The sequence below is a fragment of the Pyrus communis genome, chromosome 10, assembly GCF_041283825.1.
Source record: "Pyrus communis isolate YQ-2024b chromosome 10, ASM4128382v1, whole genome shotgun sequence".
Taxonomy (NCBI): Eukaryota; Viridiplantae; Streptophyta; class Magnoliopsida; order Rosales; family Rosaceae; genus Pyrus; species Pyrus communis.
This window is the reverse complement of record NC_142574.1, coordinates 29,673,508-29,699,042: the sequence shown is the minus strand read 5'-3', so window position 1 is coordinate 29,699,042 and position 25,535 is coordinate 29,673,508. Positions and strand designations below refer to the sequence as shown.

General features: G+C 37.7%; 4 protein-coding genes and 1 non-coding gene across 6 annotated transcripts; 2 read left to right on the top strand and 3 right to left on the bottom strand.

Moving 5' to 3' along the window:
- Nucleotides 1-292: 292 nt before the first annotated feature.
- Nucleotides 293-365, bottom strand: TRNAA-AGC (transfer RNA alanine (anticodon AGC)). Its single transcript has one exon. It is a non-coding gene; the product is annotated as a tRNA-Ala (tRNA).
- A 1,452-nt stretch (nt 366-1,817) lies between these two features.
- On the bottom strand, nt 1,818-3,860 carry LOC137730134 (phospholipase A1-IIgamma-like). The gene is made up of 2 exons (XM_068469196.2): nt 3,001-3,860; nt 1,818-2,865 (listed from the first exon to the last, which is right to left on the bottom strand). The coding sequence occupies exons 1-2, from the start codon at nt 3,676-3,678 to the stop codon at nt 2,251-2,253; spliced, it is 1,293 nt and encodes a 430-aa protein (XP_068325297.2). The 5' UTR covers nt 3,679-3,860; the 3' UTR covers nt 1,818-2,250.
- An 8,202-nt stretch (nt 3,861-12,062) lies between these two features.
- On the top strand, nt 12,063-16,146 carry LOC137729210 (protein INCREASED PETAL GROWTH ANISOTROPY 1). The gene is made up of 6 exons (XM_068468072.2): nt 12,063-13,394; nt 13,637-13,768; nt 13,932-14,113; nt 14,206-14,317; nt 15,534-15,668; nt 15,763-16,146. The coding sequence occupies exons 1-6, from the start codon at nt 12,264-12,266 to the stop codon at nt 15,889-15,891; spliced, it is 1,821 nt and encodes a 606-aa protein (XP_068324173.2). The 5' UTR covers nt 12,063-12,263; the 3' UTR covers nt 15,892-16,146.
- A 933-nt stretch (nt 16,147-17,079) lies between these two features.
- On the top strand, nt 17,080-19,332 carry LOC137729494 (50S ribosomal protein L34). Of its 2 annotated transcripts, none has more exons than XM_068468455.2 (5): nt 17,080-17,453; nt 17,721-17,797; nt 18,048-18,159; nt 18,805-18,975; nt 19,075-19,332. In XM_068468455.2, the coding sequence occupies exons 1-4, from the start codon at nt 17,182-17,184 to the stop codon at nt 18,932-18,934; spliced, it is 591 nt and encodes a 196-aa protein (XP_068324556.2). In that variant the 5' UTR covers nt 17,080-17,181; the 3' UTR covers nt 18,935-18,975; nt 19,075-19,332. The 2 variants fall into 2 exon arrangements, with proteins under 2 accessions (XP_068324556.2, XP_068324557.2); XM_068468456.2 differs by having other exon boundaries at nt 17,117-17,453; nt 19,123-19,332.
- A 166-nt stretch (nt 19,333-19,498) lies between these two features.
- On the bottom strand, nt 19,499-24,095 carry LOC137729493 (protein trichome birefringence-like 37). The gene is made up of 5 exons (XM_068468454.2): nt 23,596-24,095; nt 23,142-23,304; nt 20,890-21,065; nt 20,218-20,376; nt 19,499-20,125 (listed from the first exon to the last, which is right to left on the bottom strand). Exons 1-5 carry the CDS (start codon nt 23,889-23,891, stop codon nt 19,834-19,836), a joined length of 1,086 nt encoding a protein of 361 aa, XP_068324555.2. The 5' UTR covers nt 23,892-24,095; the 3' UTR covers nt 19,499-19,833.
- Nucleotides 24,096-25,535: the final 1,440 nt, after the last annotated feature.

Sequence of the window (25,535 nt, the reverse complement as noted above, 5' to 3'; positions counted from 1 at the left end):
TGTGACGAGCGTTGTCGACACGAGACAATTCAATGACAGCCTATGTTCTCGTGTTAGTAGCAGTAAACAAAGCAACATTAGTCTAGCTAATTACTAGAGTACAACTAGTTCAATATTCTGTAAAATCCATTTCTTTCATAGACCCAACCACAAAGACATGTTTCTCGTGATGGTCCAATTTTCGTTTCCGGGTTTGCTTACCACAAAACCTATGGTTGACTTTGAAACTTTCTTGTTTTGGTGGTTAGAATAAAAAATAAATAAAATAAAATAAAATAAAAAAAGAGTTAAATGGAGATGCGGGGTATCGATCCCCGTACCTCTCGCATGCTAAGCGAGCGCTCTACCATCTGAGCTACATCCCCGTTGAATTCCAATTCCTCCAGTTGTTTAAACACAAAAAAAAAAAAAAAGGAAAGAACTATATTACCCAAGACGAATGCTGAAGAGAAGTAGATTTTGAAGGAATTATCTGTTCAATCTAATTTGATCATGCTAAAAGTTTTGAAATTTCCATTCCAATTTCGTCTTTTAATTTTTTGTTGTTGTTTTTACAGACTGACAATTAAATAAAGGTAAATTACATTTTACCCCTTCAGGTTTGTATTTAATTACAACTTCATACAACATCTTATTTTAATATTATACATTCTATTAAAATATCTGTTAGTTTAACTGTTAAGTGATGATGTGGCATATATAGAGAAGATTAGGGTTTTTAGCTTGAATCACAGATATAGAGGGGGAAGCTTTGGGTTGGGGAAGTTGAAATTAGGGTTTTTACGAGCTTGAATTGCAGAGAGAGAAGATTGAATTGTAGAGAATTGGGTGTGATTTCGAGGGTTTTGGATTAGAGGACAAAGGTGCATATGTGGTTTTGGGGATGAGGGCGGGGGGACGGATGGAAAGGGAAGGAATTAGGGTGCATATGTGGTTTTGGTGGTGAAGGGAGGGGGACGGACTGAGGGAGAACAGACAGAGGGGGAAGTTGAGGTTTTGGTGGTGAAGACATGGGACGAACGAAGGGGACGAACGGAGGGGAATGATTTAAGGTGTGGATGGATGGGTGGTGGGGCCCAATGTGCTGTTTTTATTAATTAATTTTTTTATTTGTTTTTTGAGCCACATAAGCAGTGATGTGAATCCATGTGTGTGCTATGTCATCACTTAACGATTGAGTTAACGGATTTTCTAACGGAACGTATGATATTAAAATTAAATGATAGTAAATGTATGAAATTGAAATGTTTTAAAGATGTTATATGAGGTTGTAATTTTGTCCATAATTGAGGGGGTAAAATGTAATTTACCCTTGAATAAATTAACATAAGTAGTGAGATGCAAGCAGTGTATTAAAATACTTGTCTCGGGGCGCGCCTAGGAGGCCTCAGAGGCTAGGCAGGTGGGTTGCCGCCTTAGTTTTGCAAGAATGGGCGGAAGGCGTCGTTGGAGTGCCCCTTAGGGTGTTAGCTAGAGGCGTTTTTTACCCTTATTTTTGGCCTTTTTTTAAAAAAAAAAAAAAAAGTACCCAAACTAACTCCCTTGTACCTTTTCCTTCCGTCATCGTCTCTTTGTGTTTTTTCCCGATTTCACAAACCCTCTCAATTTCTCAATTTCTCAATTTCGAACCTAGCACACTGAGCCGTCGTCCTGGTTCCACTAGTGCCAGACTTTTCTTCAACATCATCACCACTGGTAGAATTTCCAGTCTTTGTTATTGCTTGATAGTCACAACCCACCTAAGAAGCTAAGCTCTTGATAGCACTTGTTGTAAACTAAACCAAAAAACAATCGAGCAATAAAACAAAACACAACGATTTCAGAGTTTCTCAAATATATGAGTATCTCTCTAACAACAGAAGCTTTATTGATTACCAACAAATATAAGAGAACTCACAAACACAAAGTGTTCTTAAGTATACAAACTTATGCCTCTCACAACTTTCATACAAAACTCTATCCCACATCCATCTATTTATACTAATAGATGTCGTAGGTTTACACAAAGTCCCTAGAATATAGGAAACCAAATCCTATACTAAAACCAAATCCCAAACCAACTAGGAAACGCAAATCCAAATATCTTGCATCCAAGATATCTTAATCCTTGTTTGATTCTTATTTTAGTTTAGGCATGTTGATTTAATGCCAAATCCAACATATATATCATGTGACAGTGCAACCGAGACACACACAGAACTTATATCTTCTAAATATAAATCCACTCAAGAAATCAAGAATCTAAAGTAATCAGAATTGATCATCATCATCCTCATGGTCCTTAAGCACCCAAGAACCATCTTCCAGTTGAGTCATACACTTGTTCTTCTCACAACGCCACGACGCCGGTATAAGATACTCCTCCTTCAAAGCATCAACACTTTTATTTATCAGTGCTATGTCACGCTTGACTTCCAACTTGAACCCTCCTTTACTCCCTTGGGTTCCCGCAACTCCATGCAAGTACCCTTCCATGTTATGCCAACTCGCTACTCCTCCAGGACTCTTCAAGTATTTGGATTTTTGCGTGTCGATTTTCAACTCTTCTCCCACGTCGGAGTACCCCAATAAAATTGGGTAGTTAGGGACAACATCTAAAGCGTTACGAATGCGCAAGGCTCGAAGATCTTTGTAGCCAGAGAAGACCTTCTCAAAGTTCGAGTTTCCAACTCTAGGGCTGGCGAACACAATGGCTGTAACTGGGCAGGCTTTGTTTGGCATGTCCTTTGGCCTGTTTAGTCCATTGGCAACAATGTCAATTGCACTTAGTGTGGCAACTGCTGCACCCAAACTATGCCCTGTTATGGTGATACTAATTTCCTCATCCTTGTATTGCTCTATTAGTCTCATAACTTCTTCAATGACCTAGATACATAAAACCCAGTAGTCATAATAACATTAAAAATTAAAAATTATCTCATTTACGTGTAATATTCTCTTACCAAGCTTGGCATTCATGTTATGTTACGAACTGTTAATTCAAATTGAATGTGATCTTACCTGGTGTCTGGCACTAGTTTTGTTGAAGGGCGAGCGTGAATCATCTGAAGTATATATGGAGTACCAACCTTGGTGCACCTTTGGATCACCTTCCTCACCAAGTATGTTTGACGCAGAAACCAAATTAAATTGCAAGTCATTAACCCACTCCAAGGACTGCACAGTGCCTCTCCAAGCAATCACAATGTCTCTCCTGCCCAACACAGCTTTCCCTTCATCTGTAGCCACAGCAATATACGCCATCCAGTTTGATTCCTTGCACCAAGACTCCCTTGACAAAGACTTAATGAGGAAGGCCTCAGGGATTGGAATCTGCGACGTCGCGTACACAAACTTAGTCACATTATACTTAAAAGGGTTGCCTTTCTCTAAACCAACTTTGGAGAAGAAGTTTTTTCTGGCATATCTGCTGCTTCCAGCATACTTTGATGTCTTCTCTGAGTTGAAGGCATCATAAGTAGCTTGAGCCATTTCTCCGTAGTGGATTATGTATTGACGGAGATCAATGTTTAGAGGATCCAATAGCCCATCCCATTTGTTTTCGCCGCTTAGGTGCTTCCATTTTTTGGCTATGCTATGATTGCTATCCATCTTTTTCTTCACACCAAGCATCCTTGTGGGGAGGATGAGCCTTATTGCCTTCTTTATATAAACTCCTCGAAAAAATCTAGAAAGCATTTAGAAGGATATATGTTCGATGCATCACGTTGATGACTTTTCGTACTTAGTACAGACACTGTAAAACACATGGGTTGACTTGAAGAAAGCTAACATTTGTGATTGATGCCTGCAAATAGAAGTTTTGAAATGTTGGAAAAGTTGAAATGTTAGGGTTTGATCGGTGTTCGCTCGAGATTGGTGGTGGTTTCATAGCAGTCCAAACAAAAGTGATACTAAAATCAAGCCAAGAATAGGAAATTTTGAAGTAAATGTTATTCTGTTGTTGGAAGCAATGTCATTGCAACCCTTAGACATTAGGTATATGCCAAATCTAATAAAATTTTAATATTCTTGGATTGGAAGTCAGTAGAATCACTTCAGAGATTGGTGGTTGGAAAACTTTTAAGTTCAAATTTTGGTTTTCCTAGTTTTCCAACCATCTTTTGTCAATGTCTGGGATTTAATAGATTTAGATTTTGGTTTACTTGACAAGAAAGAGATTGTCAATTTTTTTATTATTTTTTTATTTTTGTTACAAAAGAGTGCTTATCCTTTATTGGGTTACATAAACATAAAGAAATTAGATGATGACTTTTTCTTTTGCTCAAAGGAAAGCATGCATATTTGTGAAGAGTATGACGCCGGCAAGTTGAAGAAGGCAAAATCTTGTACATTTGTACATACATTTTTGGATGATATGAACTAAAGAAATAACCAACTGTCCACTTGCCTTGACTCTTCCCACTCAACAAAATGTCCCCGCACTAGTACAAAAACATATTTGCACGATAAAAACTTGTGCGATGGAGCAAATTACGTTGCGCAAGGACATTTTGCGCAACGTTGACAACTAAGCGTTACGCAAGGACATTTTGTGCGACGGAACTTTGCGCGACGAAGCATTGTAACATCCCACATCGTCCAGGGGAGTGGATCCTGTAAGCCTTATATGTATATTCTCATCTCTACCTAGCACGAGGCATTTTGGGAGCTCACTGGCTTCGGGTTTTGTAGGAACTTTGAAGTTATGCGAGTACGGGGCGAGAGCATTCCCAGGATGGGTGACCTACTAGGAAGTTCTTGTGTGAGTTCCCAGAAACAAAACCGTGAGGGTGTGGTCGGTGCCCAAAGTGGACAATATCGTGCTATGGTGGAGTTGAGCCCGGAATGTGGTAAGGGCCCGGGCCGGGATGTGACAAGCATTCCGTTGCGCAAAATTGTTTAGCCAACAAAAGTGTACCTTCATCGCGCAATATTGGGACAAAAGCGGTAAAAACCTTGGTTTGGCCCCAGAAAATTGCGCGACAGACTAAATACGTGTCACGCAAAGGGTTTTTGCGCAACGGACAAATGTGTCCTGCAAACACCCTTTGCGCAACGTGGTTGGTCCGTCGCGTAATTTTCTAAAAAAAATCATTGCAATTGGAGTTAAAATAACGATCGAATTAGTTCATTGTATTCATACAAAGTCAAGGAGTATAGTTGTAAAAAAATCATCAAAATCGGAGTTAAAATAACCGTTAAATCATGATTTTTCGTTTATATTCATCGAAAAGTTTTGTCCCCTTACTTGATCTCTGAATGTTTGTTTTTTACGAATTTTGGCCTATGCGATCTCGAAGTATATACAAACAAATTTGACTATTGGATCGTTGAAACTAGTTTCATAGAATGCGTATCGCATTAAAACAATAGATTCACTAACATTTAGAGTTTATCTATACTTTTATTAAGTATAACATAAGATTTTGTGGTATCCACTAGTGTAAATATTTTAAATTGAAGATCGAGTTCATTCATTGTATTCATATTTTATGTTGATAATCTAATTGAGGAATAAGTGACTGGCTATGAGGATGTGACACAAATTCTGCTTAAGGTGGTATATACGTGCAATTTTCTATTTACTATTGAGGTTGAATGTCTTTTTCGACAACATTTGACCCTTGCTAACGATAGTTTGTTTTGTAATGTGAGACGGGTGCCTCCTCTTCCAGATCGACCACATGATAAGTCATCGCCCTGAAGAAGGAAGTGGAAACCCTAAATGATAAGATTGCGTCCTAGGAAGTGGCCCGAGATGCTCGGGAAGCCCAGATTGCAACCTAATTTTCAGCCTAGGACTAGAAGATGAGCATGATCTTATGGGCCTTACAGATGTTCGGCCTCCAAATCTCGATGCCAACACCTGATCTTACTCCACCTTTGACCTCCAAACCATTTCACCCAGATGATACCCTGTAGCCTAATGCATCAAACCCAGACGACTACTTGTTGTAGTTTTTTTCTTTTATGTTTGGACAGCCTGTATGTACATTTTCATATATTTTATAATTAAATACTTTTTCTTGGTTTATTAATTATTGTTTATAATTTAATTAAAATTAAATAAAAAATATTTTGTCAAAAAAAAAAGAAAAAGAAAAAAAAGGTTTTGTGCAATGACGAAAATACTTATGTCACACAAAAACTTTTGCGCAACGTAGGTATGTCATTGTGCAAAGGTCTTTCTGCGACGCAGTATTGTCGTGGCGCAAAAGGTCTTTGCGCGACACAGGTATTGTCGTTGCTCAAAGACCTTTTGCCCAACGCAGGTATTGTTGTTGCTCAAAGACCTTTTGCCCAATGCAGGTATTGTCGTCGTGCAAAGACCTTGCACAACCCATGTGTTGTCGTCGCGCAAAGATCTTTTGAGCTATGCAGGTTATGCCTTTATCGCTCAAACCCTGTCGTCATGACCTTTGTGCGACGGTTTGCAAGTGACAAAATTTTTGTTGGGCTAATTTTCTTGCAACGTTTTTGGACTTTGCATGACGAACCATGTTTCGTCGCGCAAACTGTTATTTGTACTATTGCCTTAGAAAAGATAGTGAAATCAGCAAGGGTAACAGTTATGAACTATTATTGAGGCTTGGAGCAAAATTATGTACTAGGCCCAATGGAACTTTTATATGCACACAAGGTTGAAATTCCAAGCACCATAGTTGGCTCATTTGTTTCCTTTTGATCATGTTTTTCTCAACGTTCAGGGATTAATCAATCATGGGTTTTTATTATTTTTATCTGAATGATATCCTAATCCAATCACAAGGAAAGGGAGTTGAATTTAGGTGAGAAAAGCAACACGCTGGTCCAGCCAACTTGAATGAACTCATGTCTATAATCATGGCTTGTCAATTTCATCACTTAAAGTAAGTTTTTTTTTCACATTAGGCATATTGTACAACATGAGAAAATATTCTACAGCACGGATACATCATCATAGTACATCGTTATGTGTCAATGATATACTATCATGTGTAAGTTTTCTCCACATAAAACTATATCATTAGCATAGGACATCACAATAACGATATATCTGTGCAAGTTGTTCTCCGATCTTCTGTTTTTTAAGAGTGAAATAACCTAACTTTCAAACCATCTACAAAGTATAGGTCACTGAAATCCAATTTTATCAATTTCCTTCAAGATAGAAATAGCGGTAATATTCTCTCTTTCAGCTGTCACTTGTTTTGCTGCACACCCCATGGCACTCTACTGCAATGCACTTCGGACTAAGTTCGGACAACACAGTAGTCCTTTTAACTTTTTTCATATTTTTTGGGAGGTGATACCAATAAACTCAAATCTTACAGGGGATATTATTCTCCAACATATATACAGACATACATGCATGTTCCCTGAGAAATGGTCAAGCCCCACCACCATGGTCCTATCCCGTCAGATTCCGTGACTAGCCTCTCCAGCTTCACGAGACTTGTTCCCCTCTGGACAAATTAGTGATCAGAAAATAATCCCGTACATATTCACCTGAATCATCACCTCCCTCTTTCACAAATGCGTGATTCCTCCTTGGCATTTAGGGTTTCATTAGGGTTTTATCTCATCTCTTACAGAAGACTTGGCGTAGTTGTTGTAAGGTTCTCATGTTTCAAAAAATTCGAAGTTTCTCTCTCTTTTGATTTACTTGGTTTTTGACATTGGACTCAAAATCTGATGGTGGTCACTCACCAACTCTTGCTTAATGCATTCAATTGAACCAGAGACAAAGCATGAAGCAAGCAACTATGTGCGTCATTTTACAACGGCTCCAAATGTGTATGCCTGTATATAGGTGCTTCTATATACATTTGCTTCACTGTACCAAATAACACACCGATTAAATGTCACATGGAGGTCATGTCAATGCATGCCATGTAAATGGTCATGGGCACCAACTTCTTTTACTGAGTTTATATCTTAAATGATAGATGCGTTTCTACTAGGTCTGATTATCGCTCGGATCGAAAATACATGTGTCAAATTTTAATGCAAAAAGTTTTAAAAATGCATGTCATTTTCAATTTTGGAATCAAAGTTTTAAAAACTCATGCCGAATTCGGTCTTTTCGGCATCGGATTATTTCAAAATTTCAAATTATGGGGTTGTATGACTTCATAATGTAAAGTACTATAGTTTTTTAATTCTCATTTTTCATATGTAATATATTCAACAAAGTTGTAATTGAAATAAAGAGTTACATATTTGAGTACATTGTATTACAAATTCAAAGTCAATAAGTTCATTTTTTTGGTAATAAAATAAGTACATAATTACGTATATGTAATAGAGATATTCAAGTCTTTGAATTTCGGTTTTGATTCAAAATACTAAATACACTCCAATTCCTGTATAATATTCTTTTTGGGTTATTTTGGATTTCGGAATTTCAGTTTCAAATTTGAATCGAATTGAATATTTGAAATATTTCTACTCAAAATCGATCAGAAACGGATATTCCTATCCAACTTGCATCCATAATCTCTGCACACATTAGCTACAGTCTTACTTATTAAAATTAAATGAGGTACAAAGTAAGCTTATATTTGTGTTATTACCTAATTTTCTTTTTATTTAATTTTGATTCAGTGTTACTTAGTATTACGGTCTAGTAGTATTATTCTTCACTTGTAAGTGAGAGGTCTATGGTTTAATTCTCGCCATAGGCGAATTTGAACCACATTATTGTTAACTCGTTGTAAGTTTAATTTATTTCCCTAGTTTATTAGTGTATATAATATCATTTATTCAAAAAAAAAATTAATTCAAAAATTAAAAATAAACACGGTTACAAGAATGAGGAGAAATCTTATTTTTTTTTCTTCTCATTAAATAAGAGAATGACATGACATGTACTTGGTGAACAATATTGGACGTAAGATTAAGAAGTGGTGGCGTAATGGATATTGTAGTTGTACTAAATAATACATTCAGGCAATGGTCCTGGCTAATTATTAGGTTTAGACTGTTTAGTGGACTGATGAAGAACCAAAAAGATGTATATATCGTGCTTCGTTGGCCTTGGGGTTACACGTTCTGTGGCATGCAGGACACTGCTGCATATTAACCTTTGATATATATATATATATATAGGGAGCCTTAAGAAGGGATTCCTAGTTTTTTTATAATAAAAAAAAAATAGTTGTGGGGTTCACATCACTTCGAATTTTAATGATTCGAACTGTTTATGTTTTAAGTTGTACCTCATAGATCATTCTTACAAAATATTAGCCAAATTGAAAATATTTAAGACATCTAATTTTGTTCAAAGAAATGAGCGAATACTTTGTTATACAAGAAACAATGAAATTTGATCTTGATAATTAAATAGGCAAATGGTTTCGGATTGAATTGAATTTTTGCAAGGATGATCTATGAATCGAGACTTACAAAATAGACAGTTCGGATAATTGAAATTCGATATAGAGTGAGCTCCATACCTAATTCTTTTTTTCTTTTTTCTTTTTTTTTTTTTCAAAAAATGAATTCCTTTGCATAAATGACCTGTATATATCTATCTATATATGCATGCATGACGTTGGAGAGGACCACTTTCAATCACGTTGGTATTTACTCCTGCTGGGGCTAGGGTTTGCTTGTTACATTACTTTCATTTCGTTTTCATTTCTGATTTCCTGCAAAAAATAAAAAATAAACAGCTCCTCACAGTTACTTTTTGCTAATTCGTGGTACAATAGTTTTGTAAATTCAAATTGTTCTATGATATCTAACAATCTGTTGGTGTGCCACCCCATTATATACATACTTAGAGAAACTTTGGTATAATTGTTTGATTAGAGATCAAGTTTGAGTGTGACTATTGAAGTTGGATCGATGCAACCACCAAATTGCTAGAGGTTTTGTTTTGCGAGCATAATCTGACTGTCTTGAACAAGTTTTTCTCTACATTGTCTTCAAGAAAAGACATGGGAGACTTAAAGTTAACAGAAGACTTGACACAAGTGAAGTAACGTTCTATTGTTCATACAACGCCGACCCACTTAGTTGGATAAGATTTTGTTGTATTTCTTAAAGACTAGATACACTTTGTTGTGTTAAAATTTCAGATTGCTGTTATTTTCTTAACAATGTACATTATTATGAGTATTCCAATCTAAATTCTGAATAATTATCCCCCAATATATTTATATTTGAAGTCCCTTAATAAGCTGATTATGAATCAGTCTCGCTCACAATGTAAATTGAACGAAAAAAAAATGCTAGAGAGATCAAATTTGTAAATGAAATTTTGTAAACCAAATGACATAAAAGTTAATGATTGAATTAGTACTTAAGCGTTGATAAACGTGTTCATTCCTATTGATAACACATCGATCATTAGTTTACAAATCTGTATATAAATTAAGTTACCTTAGTATTTTCCGAACGAAAATGGCTAAGCAAGGAGATTGAGAGGGGTACTGAGAACCTTATGTACATTCTAAACTTTTAATGCCAACCTCACAGCAGCTGTAACAGCCTCAAACCCACTCCCCTCTCCCTCTCAAACGTAATCACTGTTGAAATCTAAGCAAGAAATTACAGTGACTTTACCTTATCCAGGAGGATCCTCTTCGGATCTTGGAATCCTCAAATCATGTTTGTTCATCGTATATCGTACGGTTAGTTTTTGTCAGGTACTATTCATATTTAATTTAAAATAATTTATAACCTCACGATGTACGATAAACAAACACAATTTGAGAACTCACAAAGAGGATTCTGATTCTTTCATTATATGGTCTACTCCTATGCAGTTGCAGTCAATTTTTTTGCCCCAAAGCTCAAGTCACTATTGCAACACACACAAATTTAAAAGTGCCAAAAAAAAAAAAAACGATTCCCCAGATTTGTTTTCCCCCACTCCACTCACGTTCCCTCAGTGCAATGCAACATTCTGAGCCTTAGATTTTTTATTTTGTTTTTATTTTGAGCCCTTGGTTTACCAAAATAAAAAGTATATATAAAAGGATTTGTATATAATTGGGAATTCCTGTTTAATTTACACAGTAGCTTTGATAATAACATACTTGCATATAGATTAGCGAAGTTAAACCCTTGTTTGATGAACCTCCAAATTTTATCTGTGATCTTCTTTTTGTCAAACTGTGTACACATTCATTTGATGGCTGGTGAATTATTTTGTATTGAACTAAAATCTTATATTTTGTTTGGTGGAGTTGTATGCATTGAACTACAACAACAATAACAACAAATTCGTTTGAGATTCATATCATAGAGATTTGACGTGAAGATCAAAGTGCTGGTTATCGACTATCTGACGCACTCCCTCTCTTTGTTTATCCGAATTTGAGAAGGGCATTGTAAGATAAACTTACACAAATATAGCTTATCTAAAGACAAATATTGTACAATATATTATGACGTATAAGTTCTCTCTAAAAAAATTAAATTCTTTAAATTACATTTGAACTCAGTTACAATCTCGTAAGTCCCAAGCATCACACAAGTGTATAAATTTTGCTAAAGAACCAAAAAAAACTTACAAAAAACCGAGATAACAAAGTAGTGGTATCTTATACCAACTATAAATTTTACAATGTTTTAAGAACATAATCCGATACACTGAAAAATCAATCCATATTCCATACCAACCTAGGAAAGCTAAAACATGTATCCACCGTAACAAGTAAGTTAGACCTTCTCCAAATGCCTGCATTGACTTCTCGTGGAAAACAAAGCAGTTGAGTCAAGACACAAAACTCAAAAGCAAGGGAAATACCGCGAGATTATGGCGAGAAACACCGTACAAAGCCGACCGTTAGAAGCACCTTTCTACTCTAGTTTCCAAAATCTTCCCACCCTTTCCATCTCACCGTCTCTCAACTAAAACACCAACCCCAGTCCCACGCGCCATTTCCCCAAACGCCCTCGCAAACTCATACGATGTTTTAGAATTTCCCTACCAAATCCCTCCCCGCGCGTGGGCTCCCTTTTTTTTTAACTTAATTATTTTTTACTTTCGTCAAAAATAATTTGGATCCGAGAAAAGAAGACCGTTCCTCGTTAACGGCGCCTTCTGCTTTCCCTCTTTTTAATTAATTTTTACTTTAACCCTTTTTCCTTTTTATTTAAAATATAAATTTTGGTCGCGAACTTCAAGTTGGAGGGAGAGACAAGGACGTCCGTGTAAGTAACCCCTTCACTGTATACAGGATTTTGCAAGGCTAATCACAGACCCCAAATCCCAGAGAGAGAAACACCGCACTCTTAGAGAGGGAGGAGAGAAATCGGAGTGTTGAGTGAGAGAGGTGGGTTTTGCAATGGTGGCTGGGAAGGTGAGGGTGGCAATGGGGCTACAAAAATCACCTGCGAATCCAAAACCGGAAACTCCATCGAAGTCGCCGTCGCCGTCGCTGAGCTCCGGGAAGACAGCGCAGAAGGGGGCGGTATTCTCGCGCTCCTTCGGCGCCTACTTCCCGCGCTCGTCTGCGCAGGTGCAGCCTAAGCCGCCGGACGTGACGGAGCTTCTCCGCCTGGTGGAGGAGCTCCGGGAGCGCGAGTCGAGGCTGAAAACGGAGCTCCTCGAGCACAAGCTCCTGAGAGAGTCGGTCGCCATCCTCCCCGTCTTGGAGAACGAGATCATCAGCAAGGACGAAGAGATTGACAGAGCGTCGAAGCGGGTGGAGGAGCTGGCGGCGGAGAACGAGCGGCTGAGAAATCAGGTGGCCGAAGTGACGTCAGCGTTGGAAGAAGAGAGGAGGGAGAAAGAAGAGAAATTGAAGCTATTGGAGGCTGAAATTTCGGAGCTGAAGAAAACGGCGTCGGATCGTGTGATTGGTTTTGAAAACGACGAGCTTTCATCGTCGCAGAGATTTCAGGGACTGATGGAGGTCACCGGAAGGTCGAATCTGATCAGAAATCTGAAGAGGGGAGTGAAATGCGCCGACATTCCGACAAATCCGGAGAATCAGAAGCTCGACGGCTCCGAGTCGAAGAGGGAAGAGCCGGAATCGGAGAGGCCGAGGCTGTCGAGGTGTAACTCGGAGGAGTTAGCCGAGTCGGCTCTGGCTACCATCAGATCTCGCATCCCAAGGGTTCCTAAACCGCCGCCGAGGCCGTCCACATCCAACGGTCAAAACAAGGCCTCAACAGAACAGGGGAATGCAGTTCCACCAGCGCCTCCGCCGCCGCCAAGTCAGACAAAATCCACACTCCCACCGCCACCGCCTCCGTCTAAGGCGGCTCCACCTCCGCCTCCTCCGCCACCGAGAGGTTTAAGGCCAGCGACGGCGAAGGTGAAGCGAGTGCCGGAGGTTGTGGAGTTCTACCACTCTCTGATGCGAAGAGACTCACGGAGGGAGTCCGGCAGCGGAGTCTCGGACGCAACGGGAACCTCCAATGCCCGCGACATGATCGGCGAGATCGAGAACCGGTCAGCTCACCTGCTTGCTGTAAGTTCCGGTAGCTTGTGTTTTTATCTAAATTACGACTTTGCCACTGGCCTTTTTGCAGCGTCAGTGATAGGTGGCCCTCCTATTTGCCCTTTCCTTTGGATTTTGTTGTTTGCTTGATAGATAAGACAATTCGCAAATTCGAATTGCTTTGGTTTAAATGCCAAAAAGGTGTAATTTTTGTCATGTTTAGGGGCAAATCTTTATCGCTTGTGAAATTGATGTGTTTTTTGTATTTGCAGATAAAAACGGACGTAGAAACGCAGGGAGATTTCATAAGGTTTTTGATAAAAGAAATCGAAAACGCAGCGTTTACAGACATCAACGATGTGGTGCCTTTTGTGAAGTGGCTGGATGATGAGCTCTCGTACTTGGTAACATTTTATTTTCCATTTCGTAAATCTGTTATTACTTGACTTAACCGAGTATCGGGGTTGCAGACGTGAGTTAGACCAGTTTGTAAAGGCAATGTCTGCCGCATTCCCGTGCATTAGAGTGGTTAAGAATACCGTATTGACATTGATTTTGTTTATTTAGGTGGATGAAAGAGCGGTGCTGAAGCACTTTGACTGGCCGGAGCAGAAGGCGGATGCTCTGCGCGAAGCGGCATTCGGGTATTCCGATCTCAAGAAGCTTGAATCCGAGGCCTCGTCGTTCCCTGATCATTCTCGCCAGCCCTGCGGTCCAACCCTCAAGAAGATGCAGGCTTTGCTGGAAAAGTAAGTAGATTTCTTCATCTTTTAGTATTGTCCTTGGAAATTATAGGCAATTTTAGTGTAATGTGCTTAAAGTGTTGGAATAATTTGAACAGATTGGAGCATGGGGTTTACAATCTCTCGCGGGTGAGAGAATCCGCCACTAAAAGATACAAAGTTTTCCAAATTCCTACAAATTGGATGCTCGATTCTGAATTTGTAAGCCAGGTAATTCATTGTTCCAATATTTCATACCGTATGCCAATTTTGTGAGAACTTACATGCATCAGGATGACACTTTAGCGATATCCCAAGTTAATTACGCATTATCACATGAACAAATTAAATACATAACGACGCATGATTGATTTGAGATACCGTTAGAGTACCAGCATCCTAACTCCATCGAAGTTTCTCTCAAGTCTCATATACACTCAATCACCCACAAGATCATCTTTTATTATCGGCTATGGATTTCTATAGGTGGTACTCTTTAGTGACTCACATGTAGATCTTGGAGATAATTGACTAATTGAAGAAATCTTTTGACACGGTCTACGATGCAATCTAAGCTCAGGGCTTAGGGGTGACAAGATGTACCCATTTTTTAGTGTACCGAGTACACGATATGATACACTAAATGCTATAATACAAGTAGTTGAATATTTGGAAGAAAAAAAATTCAATTAGTTATATTATGATATTTGGAGTACCAGACCGTATTCTATCCACACTGAAAATTTTGGAATTAAATAAGACCTAGATTTTTCAATATTTTCTATCCCATGCCTGCATGCATGTGCACATGTGAACTCCCCACCATATGTTTGTCTTCTTCACTTTTTATTTCGCAGTGTTTGGTAGGAGTAAAGAACTCCCCACCATATGTTTGTCTTCTTCACTTTTTATTCCGGAGTGTTTGGTAGGAGTAAAGAAGTCAAGTGTTGACTTCATAGGAGTAAACAAGGAAATGAATTATTAAGACTCCCACATTTTCAACATTATAATATGTTTTGTCTCGATACTGCCCCTCAACGTGCTTGGATTCTAACCATTGAATAGAATTGGAGAGGAATGCTACAGGAATTCTCTTTAAAGGGGGACTTTTTATGGATTACTTGCTATTTAACGTTAATTTTCGTGCTAACATTGTAAAACATTGGCATAGAAATTGACGTTAAACTGTGAGGTGAGAGATAATCCATGGAGAGTCCCTGTAGCAGCTTACGCGTTTTCTCCTTTTGCATACTATTGTTAATTTTTGTCCCTTGATTCTCCATTGGTTTTATTCAATTCAAAAAGCTAGAAATAGAGAGGGATACGCAGAAGGAGAAAGCGTGAGTGCGAAAATCATTTGTCTTCCAAGAATACGCCACATAAGTGTTATGTTAGCAGAAAAGAATACAAACATATGGAACTGAATTATTGTTTTACATGATCGCAGATCAAGTTGGCATCGGTAAAATTGGCAATGAAGTACATGAAGAGAGTCTCTGCCGAGCTTGAAATAGTCGACGGTGGTCCTGAAGAAGAAGAGCTGATAGTTCAAGGCGTTCGATTTGCCTTCCGCGTACATCAGGTAACTAAAAAAACACTCACTTCAACAGCATCGATCGTTTTACTGTGTTCTGTATTTCGCATTCTTAACAATGTGTTGTGATTTTTCGCTGCAGTTTGCCGGAGGATTCGATGCAGAAACGATGAGAGCGTTTCAGGTGTTGAGAGACAAGGTGAGATCGTGCCATGTACAATGCCAGAACCAGCAGCAGCAGAAAATCGTATGCCGGTCTACACCGTGCTAAATCTGTAGCAAGCTCAGCTTCAGAAATTGCTCCGAGAGTTTTTTGTTGTAAAGATGAACTTCTATATGGTATTATTATTGCATTTATGTATTTATATTATTATTAGTATTATTACTCATGACCTGCTCGGCTAGATTGGGTATCGGTTTAATATGTTCCAGAAGTTCACTAACATGTATAATAGCTTGTAATACAAGGTAGTCATGCTACAATTCGTCATCCTCAAATAAGATCGACTTATTCTTTTCATTTCAATTCTTTGAGATCTTGTCGTATTAATTCATTATGGTTTGGTTCGGTTTAGTTCGGTTTAGTTTGGTCAAACCTAATCAAACTGGCTTGCGCCAACCAGATTGTCATGAAAAACTTAGCCCGGCCTGATCTATAGGTACGTGCCCGATTTTAGACGGATCTTACTCGTGTTGAACTGAGTCTGGTATGATGGGTTGTACACATGCAGCTACAATTTGGTAAACAATACAAATTTGGGTTTATAGACAAGTTGACTGGTTATTACAAAATATGTAGTTGAAAACCTTTTATCTAGGCATGCTTAATATCGATAAATAAAACATTTCTGAAATAAAAATTCACTTCGATTTTTATGTTTTGCATCCTTTCAGGACTCGGTAGCCGTAGCAGTGACCACATTTAATGTCATGGCATATATTTCAATAGCTCTGACTCGTTCATACCAAGTCGGATGTCTACTCTGTGTAAAATTCCTTTTAAATGAAAGTTAATCTCTATAATTACAGTTATCAGCCGACAACTTTAGTTTTGTCTTCATGCTTTGTCACATAACTAGATAATAGTCCGCATGTCTCGAGTTCGGTGTTCACTGAACACAGAGTTCGGAGTGTGTTAATTTGGTATGGAGTAGGATTCTCTCTTCTTCTTTTTTTCCCTCTCCTCTTTTCCCTTCATATTTGAACGATCACGGTTAAATCACGTCAATATTCTATATTAATTTTTTATAAAGAGTGAAAAGAGGAGAAGAAAGAGATGAAAATAGAAGAAAAGATAATCCTAATTCAGAGCATCTATATAAATTTAACGTTGAGTATCCTGGGAATAGAAATGAAAAAAAAAAGAAAAAAAAGTGTACTTACGATCCTTCCATTATAGGATAACCCGTCCTGATTATTAAAAAAAATATAAAAAAAATATAAAAACTCAAAAAATTAAAATTAAATTTAAAAAAAAAAGGCCGGCTTTTACCCATTGAGAGGTGGTGCGAATCATGTCGGGGCAACAAATACAAAATTCAATTTTTTCTGGGCTGAAAAAATGACGGCCTGCTTCTTCCTAAATCTGCCACTCTCTTCTTCTTCATCTACTGCGTTTGCTTCTCACAGTAACTACCAATCACCATCTTCCTTCCCTCCACTTCTCACTCTAATCCCAACCCAATTCTCCCATCTTCGAACCCCTCGATTCTCTCGCCAAATCAGAGCCGCATCAGCTGCCATGGAAGCCACCCAGCAGGGCGAGACCACCGCCTCGGCGTCGCCCATGAAGCTCTTGTTCGTGGAGATGGGCGTCGGCTACGACCAACACGGGTCAGCTTCCTTTTGATCATTTGACTCTCTCATCTCTCTTTGCCTTGATTGATGATTGCCCATTTGACACTTTTATGCGTTCAAGTATCAAAATTTGAGCTTTTTCTGATTTGGTAATTTTGAAGTGTAAAAATTCGAGCTTTTCTCAGTTTGGAAAGGTAAATTTGGAGCTGGTTTGGTAAACTTGAAGTATCAAAATTTGATTTTTTTTGTTAAAGAAAGTGGTCTGGTGATTTGAAGCTTGATGAAATTGTGTTGGTGTAACAGGCAGGACGTTACGTCTGCGGCAATGCGGGCTTGCAGAGATGCCATCACTTCCAATTCAATCCCTGCGTTTCGAAGAGGTATCATCATATGTCTTTCTGAAAATTAGGAAGAAGAAAACTAAGTTGTTAGCATACTCCACCGTGAATTTCGGTTACTACATGCGTTACTGTTTAATTTTCTGTTTTGATAAATTGGACTTGTTGTAGTAGGACTCCTTATGTGATGATGTGCTTGATGACACTATCTCATGGTGGATGATTATAGTCGTATTTGGAGGATTGTAATGGAGTTTGTTTCATTAGTAGTCATGAAGTTCAATTGCTGCAGGGTCAATTCCTGGTGTGACATTTGAGCAGATGAAGCTAGAGATCAAGCTGGGGGTGCCTCGTGTACTCCAACCATCGCTGGATGTCGAGAAGGTCAAATCAGTCTTTCCTTAGTGAGTATCTGCACTTTTTGAGTCTAAATCAATGAATTTTCATTACCTGAAACATATAAAATTCAACTTAACCAAGTTGTACTACTAATTTGTGCACTTCGAAGTTTGAGTGATAGCTTTCATGGGTAATCAAAGAGCATTTCCTGTCTTTACAATTGTGCCTGTTTGTGCAATATAATGATGGATTCTCTTAGTGGTTATAATCATATTGCATTAAGACCATTGCTGGTACTAATCCATGTTCGAAAGCTTTTCAGTCTATCTGAAATCTTTCTAGCGGGATTATTCCCCTACAATGGAGGAAAGATTCTCTATGTTATCCAACTTCTGTTTCCAGTTTGAATTGTGCTTAGCTTACATACTGAAGATTAAGGGATATATCCAACTATTTGCTCGTTGATTGTAATCTTGACTTGGTTTAGTCAAGGCATGTACATTGCTGCTTAAGAAAAAATATTGAATTAGCAGTAACTAGTAAGTGACTTTAGTCTTCGCTGAGCTTGAAAACCAATTTATTCGGTTTATCCTCTCTAGATTTTCAAATCTTATCTTATACAGTGTAATGCAATCACATTGAAACCACAATCCACAAGTTCTAATCTGACATTACTTTTGCCTTGTATCCGGCTTAAAACTTGATTGCAGTGGAGAAATTGTGAAAGTTGAAGTTGTGGATGGTGGACTGATATGCTCAAGTGGCGTGTTGGTGGAAGAAATGGGAGATAAGACTGACGACTGTTACATAGTGAATGCAGCAGTTTACATTGGTTACTAGCTTCTTTTTTCCTCCAAATCCCCCACCGGAGTGTTCTTAAGGTTTGTTCACTTTTTCTTTCTTGCCCGTACTGGTATTTTGTTTATCCCATAGTTGAAGTTAACATAAGAATTGTTATCAAATGATTTGTCCTTTTGAAGTGGACTTGCTCAAGTTCGTTATCTTGAACCGATACCGAACCCTTCTAGGAGAGTCATGGCTGGTGCATCAGTGTCTTCGCCTGTGAGAGGAAGAGCAATATCCGTCAACATATCTTTGATTTTTCTGTACCAAGAGCTCTCTTCCTGTCATTTTTGTGGCTGATGATTATATAGCGAATCCCCGAATGCTTGGTCTTGTATGCTTATTAATAATTGGAATTGAAGATATATGATGCTACCGACGATTTCTTCACAAAATCCTAAGTTTGTGTTCATATTTGCTTGTCATCTAGTTTATTTGTTATCTCTGATCTCCATTTGGAACATAGTGAACGTTCTTGAAATCACTTTAGCTTTCGGGTTGAATTGCAAACCAAAATAATGTGTTTCTGTTGTTGTTGTATCAGTATAGTACCTTCACAAATTCAAGAGCTTTTAAGAAATTATATTGAGCACAATGCTGGAAAATTCCACATCTTCAATTTGACCACACTTACACTCTCATTCGGATTTGAATCTATTCTTTGTCTATCTATGAACTCGAAACCATTCTTCTGGTTCAGTAAAACAATCAATTTACAACTGATTCTGCCACTTATTGTCGTTTACCAATCGATGTGAATCTGAAAGAAAGGAAACTAGAGGAAAATGATTTCCGCACCGTCTTTTTCTCCCTCTTGAAGGAGAAAACGTGAGCGCAGGAATCATCTCCCAAACTAAAATTGGTTGCTACTGTAGCTCAGTGTTGATCTTCACAATTCACATGATGAGAGCTGCGTATAGGAGTTGGTTCCAGGTATCAGGCAACCCTGGCAAGCACCAATGGCTGCAGTCGTTGCCCGAATGATCGCCGCTGTAAGTCGAGGGATGAGCATCCTTCCTCAACTGCGAGAGCATTGTAATGTCGAGCAAGTAAACCGGGCTCTTAATCGTGCTCAGCACCTTATAGACAACAGCAGCAGATGGAGGTGCCCCTGCTGGGTAGGTTGATCCCGATAGCGGTTCAAGTTCTCCTAAGCAATTCTTCTTCGGCGAATTCCATTCTTGTCCCCTGGTAATTCAACACAATAACGACGTCGTTAATTATGATTAAAGTGACATAATCACTGTTAATTATATCTGCAAGTCTGAGTTTTTCCTTACTGGTAATGTGTCGGAGAAATGCCCTGAAAGAAGACTTTGGTTCTTGAAGTATCAACATTTGAGTCAACCCATTTAGCCCATGTGGAAAGCCCCTTATAAAATGCTGTCAAACGATCCATATCTTTGTACAGTTCTGTCCCATCCCGAAAATAATCAAATCTGCACAATACAAGCATCAAATGCAATACTCAGAAAAAGAAAAGTTCTGCTAATCTTAGTCGCTCATCCGTAGGGAGCTGTGAGCTGTTGATGCATTGTGGGGCTTGCTTACAATGTATATACGGCTCACATCCATTCACAATGCATTATCCACTCGTGTGGGTGGGATGAGCCATTGATGCATTTTGCTTATAGTGCATAAGCGGCTCATGGTCATAGACGATGCTCAACTCACTTGAGTATTTCCTGTGAGTCTGAGGTATTTAATGCATTGTAGGGCTCAAAATGCATGAACAACTCACATTCAGCAACAATGCATTGCCCACATGCTCGGATTCAGTGAGTTGTTATTGCATTGTGGGAAAATCAGAGTTCATCAATGACTAATAGTCACTCAGAATCCATTCATTGATTCCCACTATGCATAAACGACTCACAGTCACTCAATATTCATTAATGATTAACAGTCACTCGCGTGAGTGAGTGAAAAAAAAGTAATGGGTTGAAACGTACGGTTGAGAATTGCCGGTGTGGGTCCACCAATGCCAAGAGTTGAAGATCAGGACGTCCATCCCTTTCCATGCATCTCCGGCGTTGATGGAGTTTAGGTTTAGCACACGGCCAACTTCTTCTCTGACTATATCTACAAGGTACGGTGTCCGGAACATAAACAAAGTCACTCCATAGTCCTGCACAAAATAATACAATTATAAAACCATTCATTTAACTAATTAAGAGCTCGTTTGGAATGACTTTAAAAATGGTTGAATGCAATTCTGTTGAAAATGTTTTTGAAACAACTCCTTAATAAAGATGCAAGTGAATCCTGAAAAAAAAACAAAGTGTTTTTTGGAAGAAGCATCAAGAAGCACTTTAAATACTTTTTAGAACCCAAAAATATTTTCGCTGAATCGCTTTCAATCATTTTAAAAACACTTCCGAAAAAGTCATATTACTACAAACCACCCACATGCATAATTTTGATAATGGATAGTATTTCAACAAGGGACAATTATAATTTGACCAAAACAAAAAAAAAAAAGGAACAATTATAAATTGATTTATTGAAACCCCATTGCAGAAAGATCATTGATGAAAGCGGTCCATTACAGGTTGGCTGGTTGCTCATCACAGCATGGAAAGCTCATGGCTTTTAAAGATCTACGTGGAAAATAAATAATAATGTAGAAGAACACGAAAAAAAAATACAGATAATATGATGCAAATTGAAGTCCTCCTACAATTTTTTTTTTTAATTTTTGGGTAGAGAAGCCTCCAATTGAAAGGGTATGAAACTATGTTAAGTACTTAGTGAGTTATCAAATTCAAACAAAACGTGCCCGGAGTTATATCCTTAGTTAGGTTCTACGGTTTTCTATATGCTTTTTCGTTGAGGTAGTTATCTTCAAACTTTTGTTTTCTTCCTTTACACTTACTCCCTTTGATTCTCGTTTAAATTGCTTGATTCAAATATTAAAAGGAAAAAAAAAGCGTGCGTGAAGAGAAAATGGCTGTACGAAAACTATTTCTTTTTCTTTTTATTTACCTAGTCTTAAACCAAAGGGAAAAAATACATGAAAAATATATGTTTCTAACCCCTACAATAAAGAGGGAAAAGAAAAATGGAGGAGAAAGTTTGTCTTTTAACTATTTTTTCTCTTCCCTACGCAACCCCACAACAATCGTTTATTGGTTTCACCTATAGTTTGCTCAGATGAGAAAGTTTGTTTTTAACTTTTTTTTCTCTTCCCTACCCAAACCCCACAACAATCTTTTGTTGGTTTCACCTATAGTTTGTTCAGCACATCTGATTTGCTGCCCACAACTCACGGTATATTGATCACAAACTGTTATACGTTCTAACTTTTTCAACGACAATACGTGGTTGACTTATGATTGCAAGTTTACACAATTAAACAACTCAACATGGTAGAAAAAAATAACAATACTTGGCTACTAAAAGATGAGTAGGAACTTCTACTAAAAAAATTTCAGAATTGTTCGTTGTCAATCTATAAAACTTCGTATTTATAATTAGAACCGTTCATATTATAAATCATCCTATAAAGATCGCATTTGCAAAAAATCAATTAAAACTAAGGTCGTTTAGTCATTAAGCTGTTTAAAAACAAATGAACAGAATTGGTAAAAATATTACGAACCGTCTATATATTTGCTACAATAGATTGATTAAACGACTTTAATTTTAATTTATTTTTTTGTAGAAATGATCTTTACAGTGTGATTCATAGTATAAACGGTTTTGATCATATGCACAAAACTCTATAATTAAAACACTAAGAGTTTTGAGTATGAGTTCCTACTCATCTTTGAGTAGTCAATTATTGTTCAGAAAAAAATGGATAAGGATCCTCTTCGGATTCTCTTTATGGGAATGCTAAGGATCTTCACATCCTAATTGTTCATTGTATAATCAGTTTTCTTCATATGCTATTTAGTTTAATTTTAAATAAAAAAATCAAATAATTTCTAACCGTACGATGTACCATGGATGACTAAGATATGGAAATCCTAATTTGAGTCCGATAAAATCCAAATCCCCAAAAAAAACGAGTAAACCAGTGGAAAACAGCAGAGTGTGGGGAACCAACCTGCCAAAAACAATAAAAAAGGGGAAAAAAAGCAGAACATGTTGGAAAAAGAGAAAGACACGGACATGCACAGAGATGGAGAGAGAAATTGGAAAGAGCAGAGAGAGGGAGAGAGGGAGAGAGGGAGAGAGTGCGTGTGAAAATTCTCTCCACCTCAAAGTTCACAGAATAGCCTTTTCTGAAGGTGGTCTTGGCATTTGGCACCGACGCATGTATCATACAAGACAACGATTCCCACATGTTCAGACTCAGTGAGTCGCCCACAAACATTATCTTCTTTCCGCTCCACCTCCTCAGAAAATCCACCCCATCAAACCTGTTTCAATAATAATTAAACAACTAATATTATTGTTTGAGCCACGTTGTTAACGCTAATCTACTAATATTCATTCTAAAAACATAATTTGAGATACGTGTTTAGAGAATTATTGTTGGTTAGCACCACAAAAACGTCACGTCTCTCTCCTTTATCTATTTCAGTACGGAGGAGTGTTGTATAAGTGCTAATAACAATTCTCGATTATCTCATAGCGATAATTTAACGAAAATGGTATGGAACGAACACCATGCATGGAGAATTTATGATACAGGAAGGGTTAATATGTACCTGGGCAAGTCACAGGAGGCGGGCTTCCAGGCATACTTGAGGAACTGCGTATCAGGTCTGCCATACTTGATGCAATCAAACTCGGGATCTATGAAGGGACAGGTGGCAGAATCATAAAGGGGGTAAGAAGCATCAAAAACCCAATTGCCTTCGAACAAATTGCAGCGGCTCACTTGCTTTCTGTGGACTCTCAAGCTGCCGCCATGGCTGTGCCCTGCTGACTCTGCTTCTTCTGAGAAGAAGACCAGAACTTGAAGAGCTACAAGGCACAGCGGAGCTTGGAGCTTGAAACCCATTTGAGATTTTGAGAGAAAAACGAAGTGTGGGATGCGAGTTTTTATAGTAAATAATTTGGAATTTCAGGAAGGAGAGGTTTGGCTTCGGCGGTTCACATGTCTAGAGTTAGAGCCTGAGGATATCAAATATTGAAGTTGATTGATATTGTTTATGCAAAAGTATTTTACTATAATGAGAGACGGAATTTGGACTAAGTCACACAATCCGTATTGAATTTAACATAAATATTATATTTTATGACAAATGTTATACATCATGGTTATCTATGTAAGTCACACTAAAATACTAATACAAACCATTAAATTGTAGTATTAGACGTATTACAACAACAATAATTAAGTCTTATTTCATTAAGTGGGATCGTCTATATGAATTTCTAGAATGCTATTGCAGACGGTTTTGTATCAAGTCTTTCGTTAGCTCTAAGTACTTTATATCTTTTCTTATAATCTCTTTCAAAATCTTCTTAGGTCTTCATCTACCTCTTTTACCTAAACTTTCGTCTCATAATCACATCTTCTAACTCAAGTATTTTTATGTCTTTGGTTCACGTGTACAAACCTTAGTTAAAACTGATTAATTAGTTTCTTTGTCTTTTGTCTTAGATGAGCTGGAAAAGTTTGGAAGGGTTTGGAAATAGTGGGAAGTTGGAAGGTGGAATGGGTTGAAAATGGGAGAGGCTTGTAATGGGGGAACTATTAGGAAAAAGAAAAGTTTCTTTAACATTCGATCGGCGATTGGTATGCATGGTCACGGGTTGTCTTCTGTCCTCTGTGCTGGCTGCTGTGCGTGGTCTCAAGATTGAAATTTTGACATCACATGGTTAAATCATGTGTTGCTCTATTAAATATGTTATTTTATTTTTTTAGCTTTTTAATCAAAATGATCTTTAAAATTTACATAACTCTTTATTTTGATTATTGAGATTTGAAATAAATAGAAGTAGTTTTTGAGTTTGTCCACCATCAATCATTTTGATCATTCCATGAAAAATCTTTATTAAATAAGGCTAAAATAACAAAATACCCTCAATTTTTATCAAATCATTTGGCTTGTTAAAATTGAGAGTATTATTGTCATTTTGGTCTTTATTTAATATAATTTTTCATGGAATGATCAAAATGATTGATGGTGGACAAACTCAGGGATCACATCTATTTATTTCAAAGACCATTTTAGCTAAAAAGCCTTTTTTTTGTCAACTTACATGCATGTTTAGAGGATTTTCGGACAATCGACCGTATATTTTTCCGTTAGTACGTCTTTCGTCATGTGATAGATATTAATATTAGTAAAGTGATGTATACTCGATTATATGACAAAAAATTTCGCGCAGTAGAGCATGCTTATATTTCCAATTATACAAGACAAATAATTTTCACATATCTATTTACTCCTTCTGCAGGTCATTTGTTAATTCTTGTTCCTTGATTAGAAATGAAGAATGGTACGAAGGTGATAAAATTTGATCAAAAAGTAAATTTTAGAACGTGGAATTGATTGGAAGTAATATTACTGTGTTTATTTATCAGGGCAAAATCAAATGATAAAATTAGAGGAGGAAATGAAGGGATTAATCAAATTAATCTTGCAATAAATTATTACAGGTGGTTTAGTGGTTGGCAACAAATTTTAGACCGGTA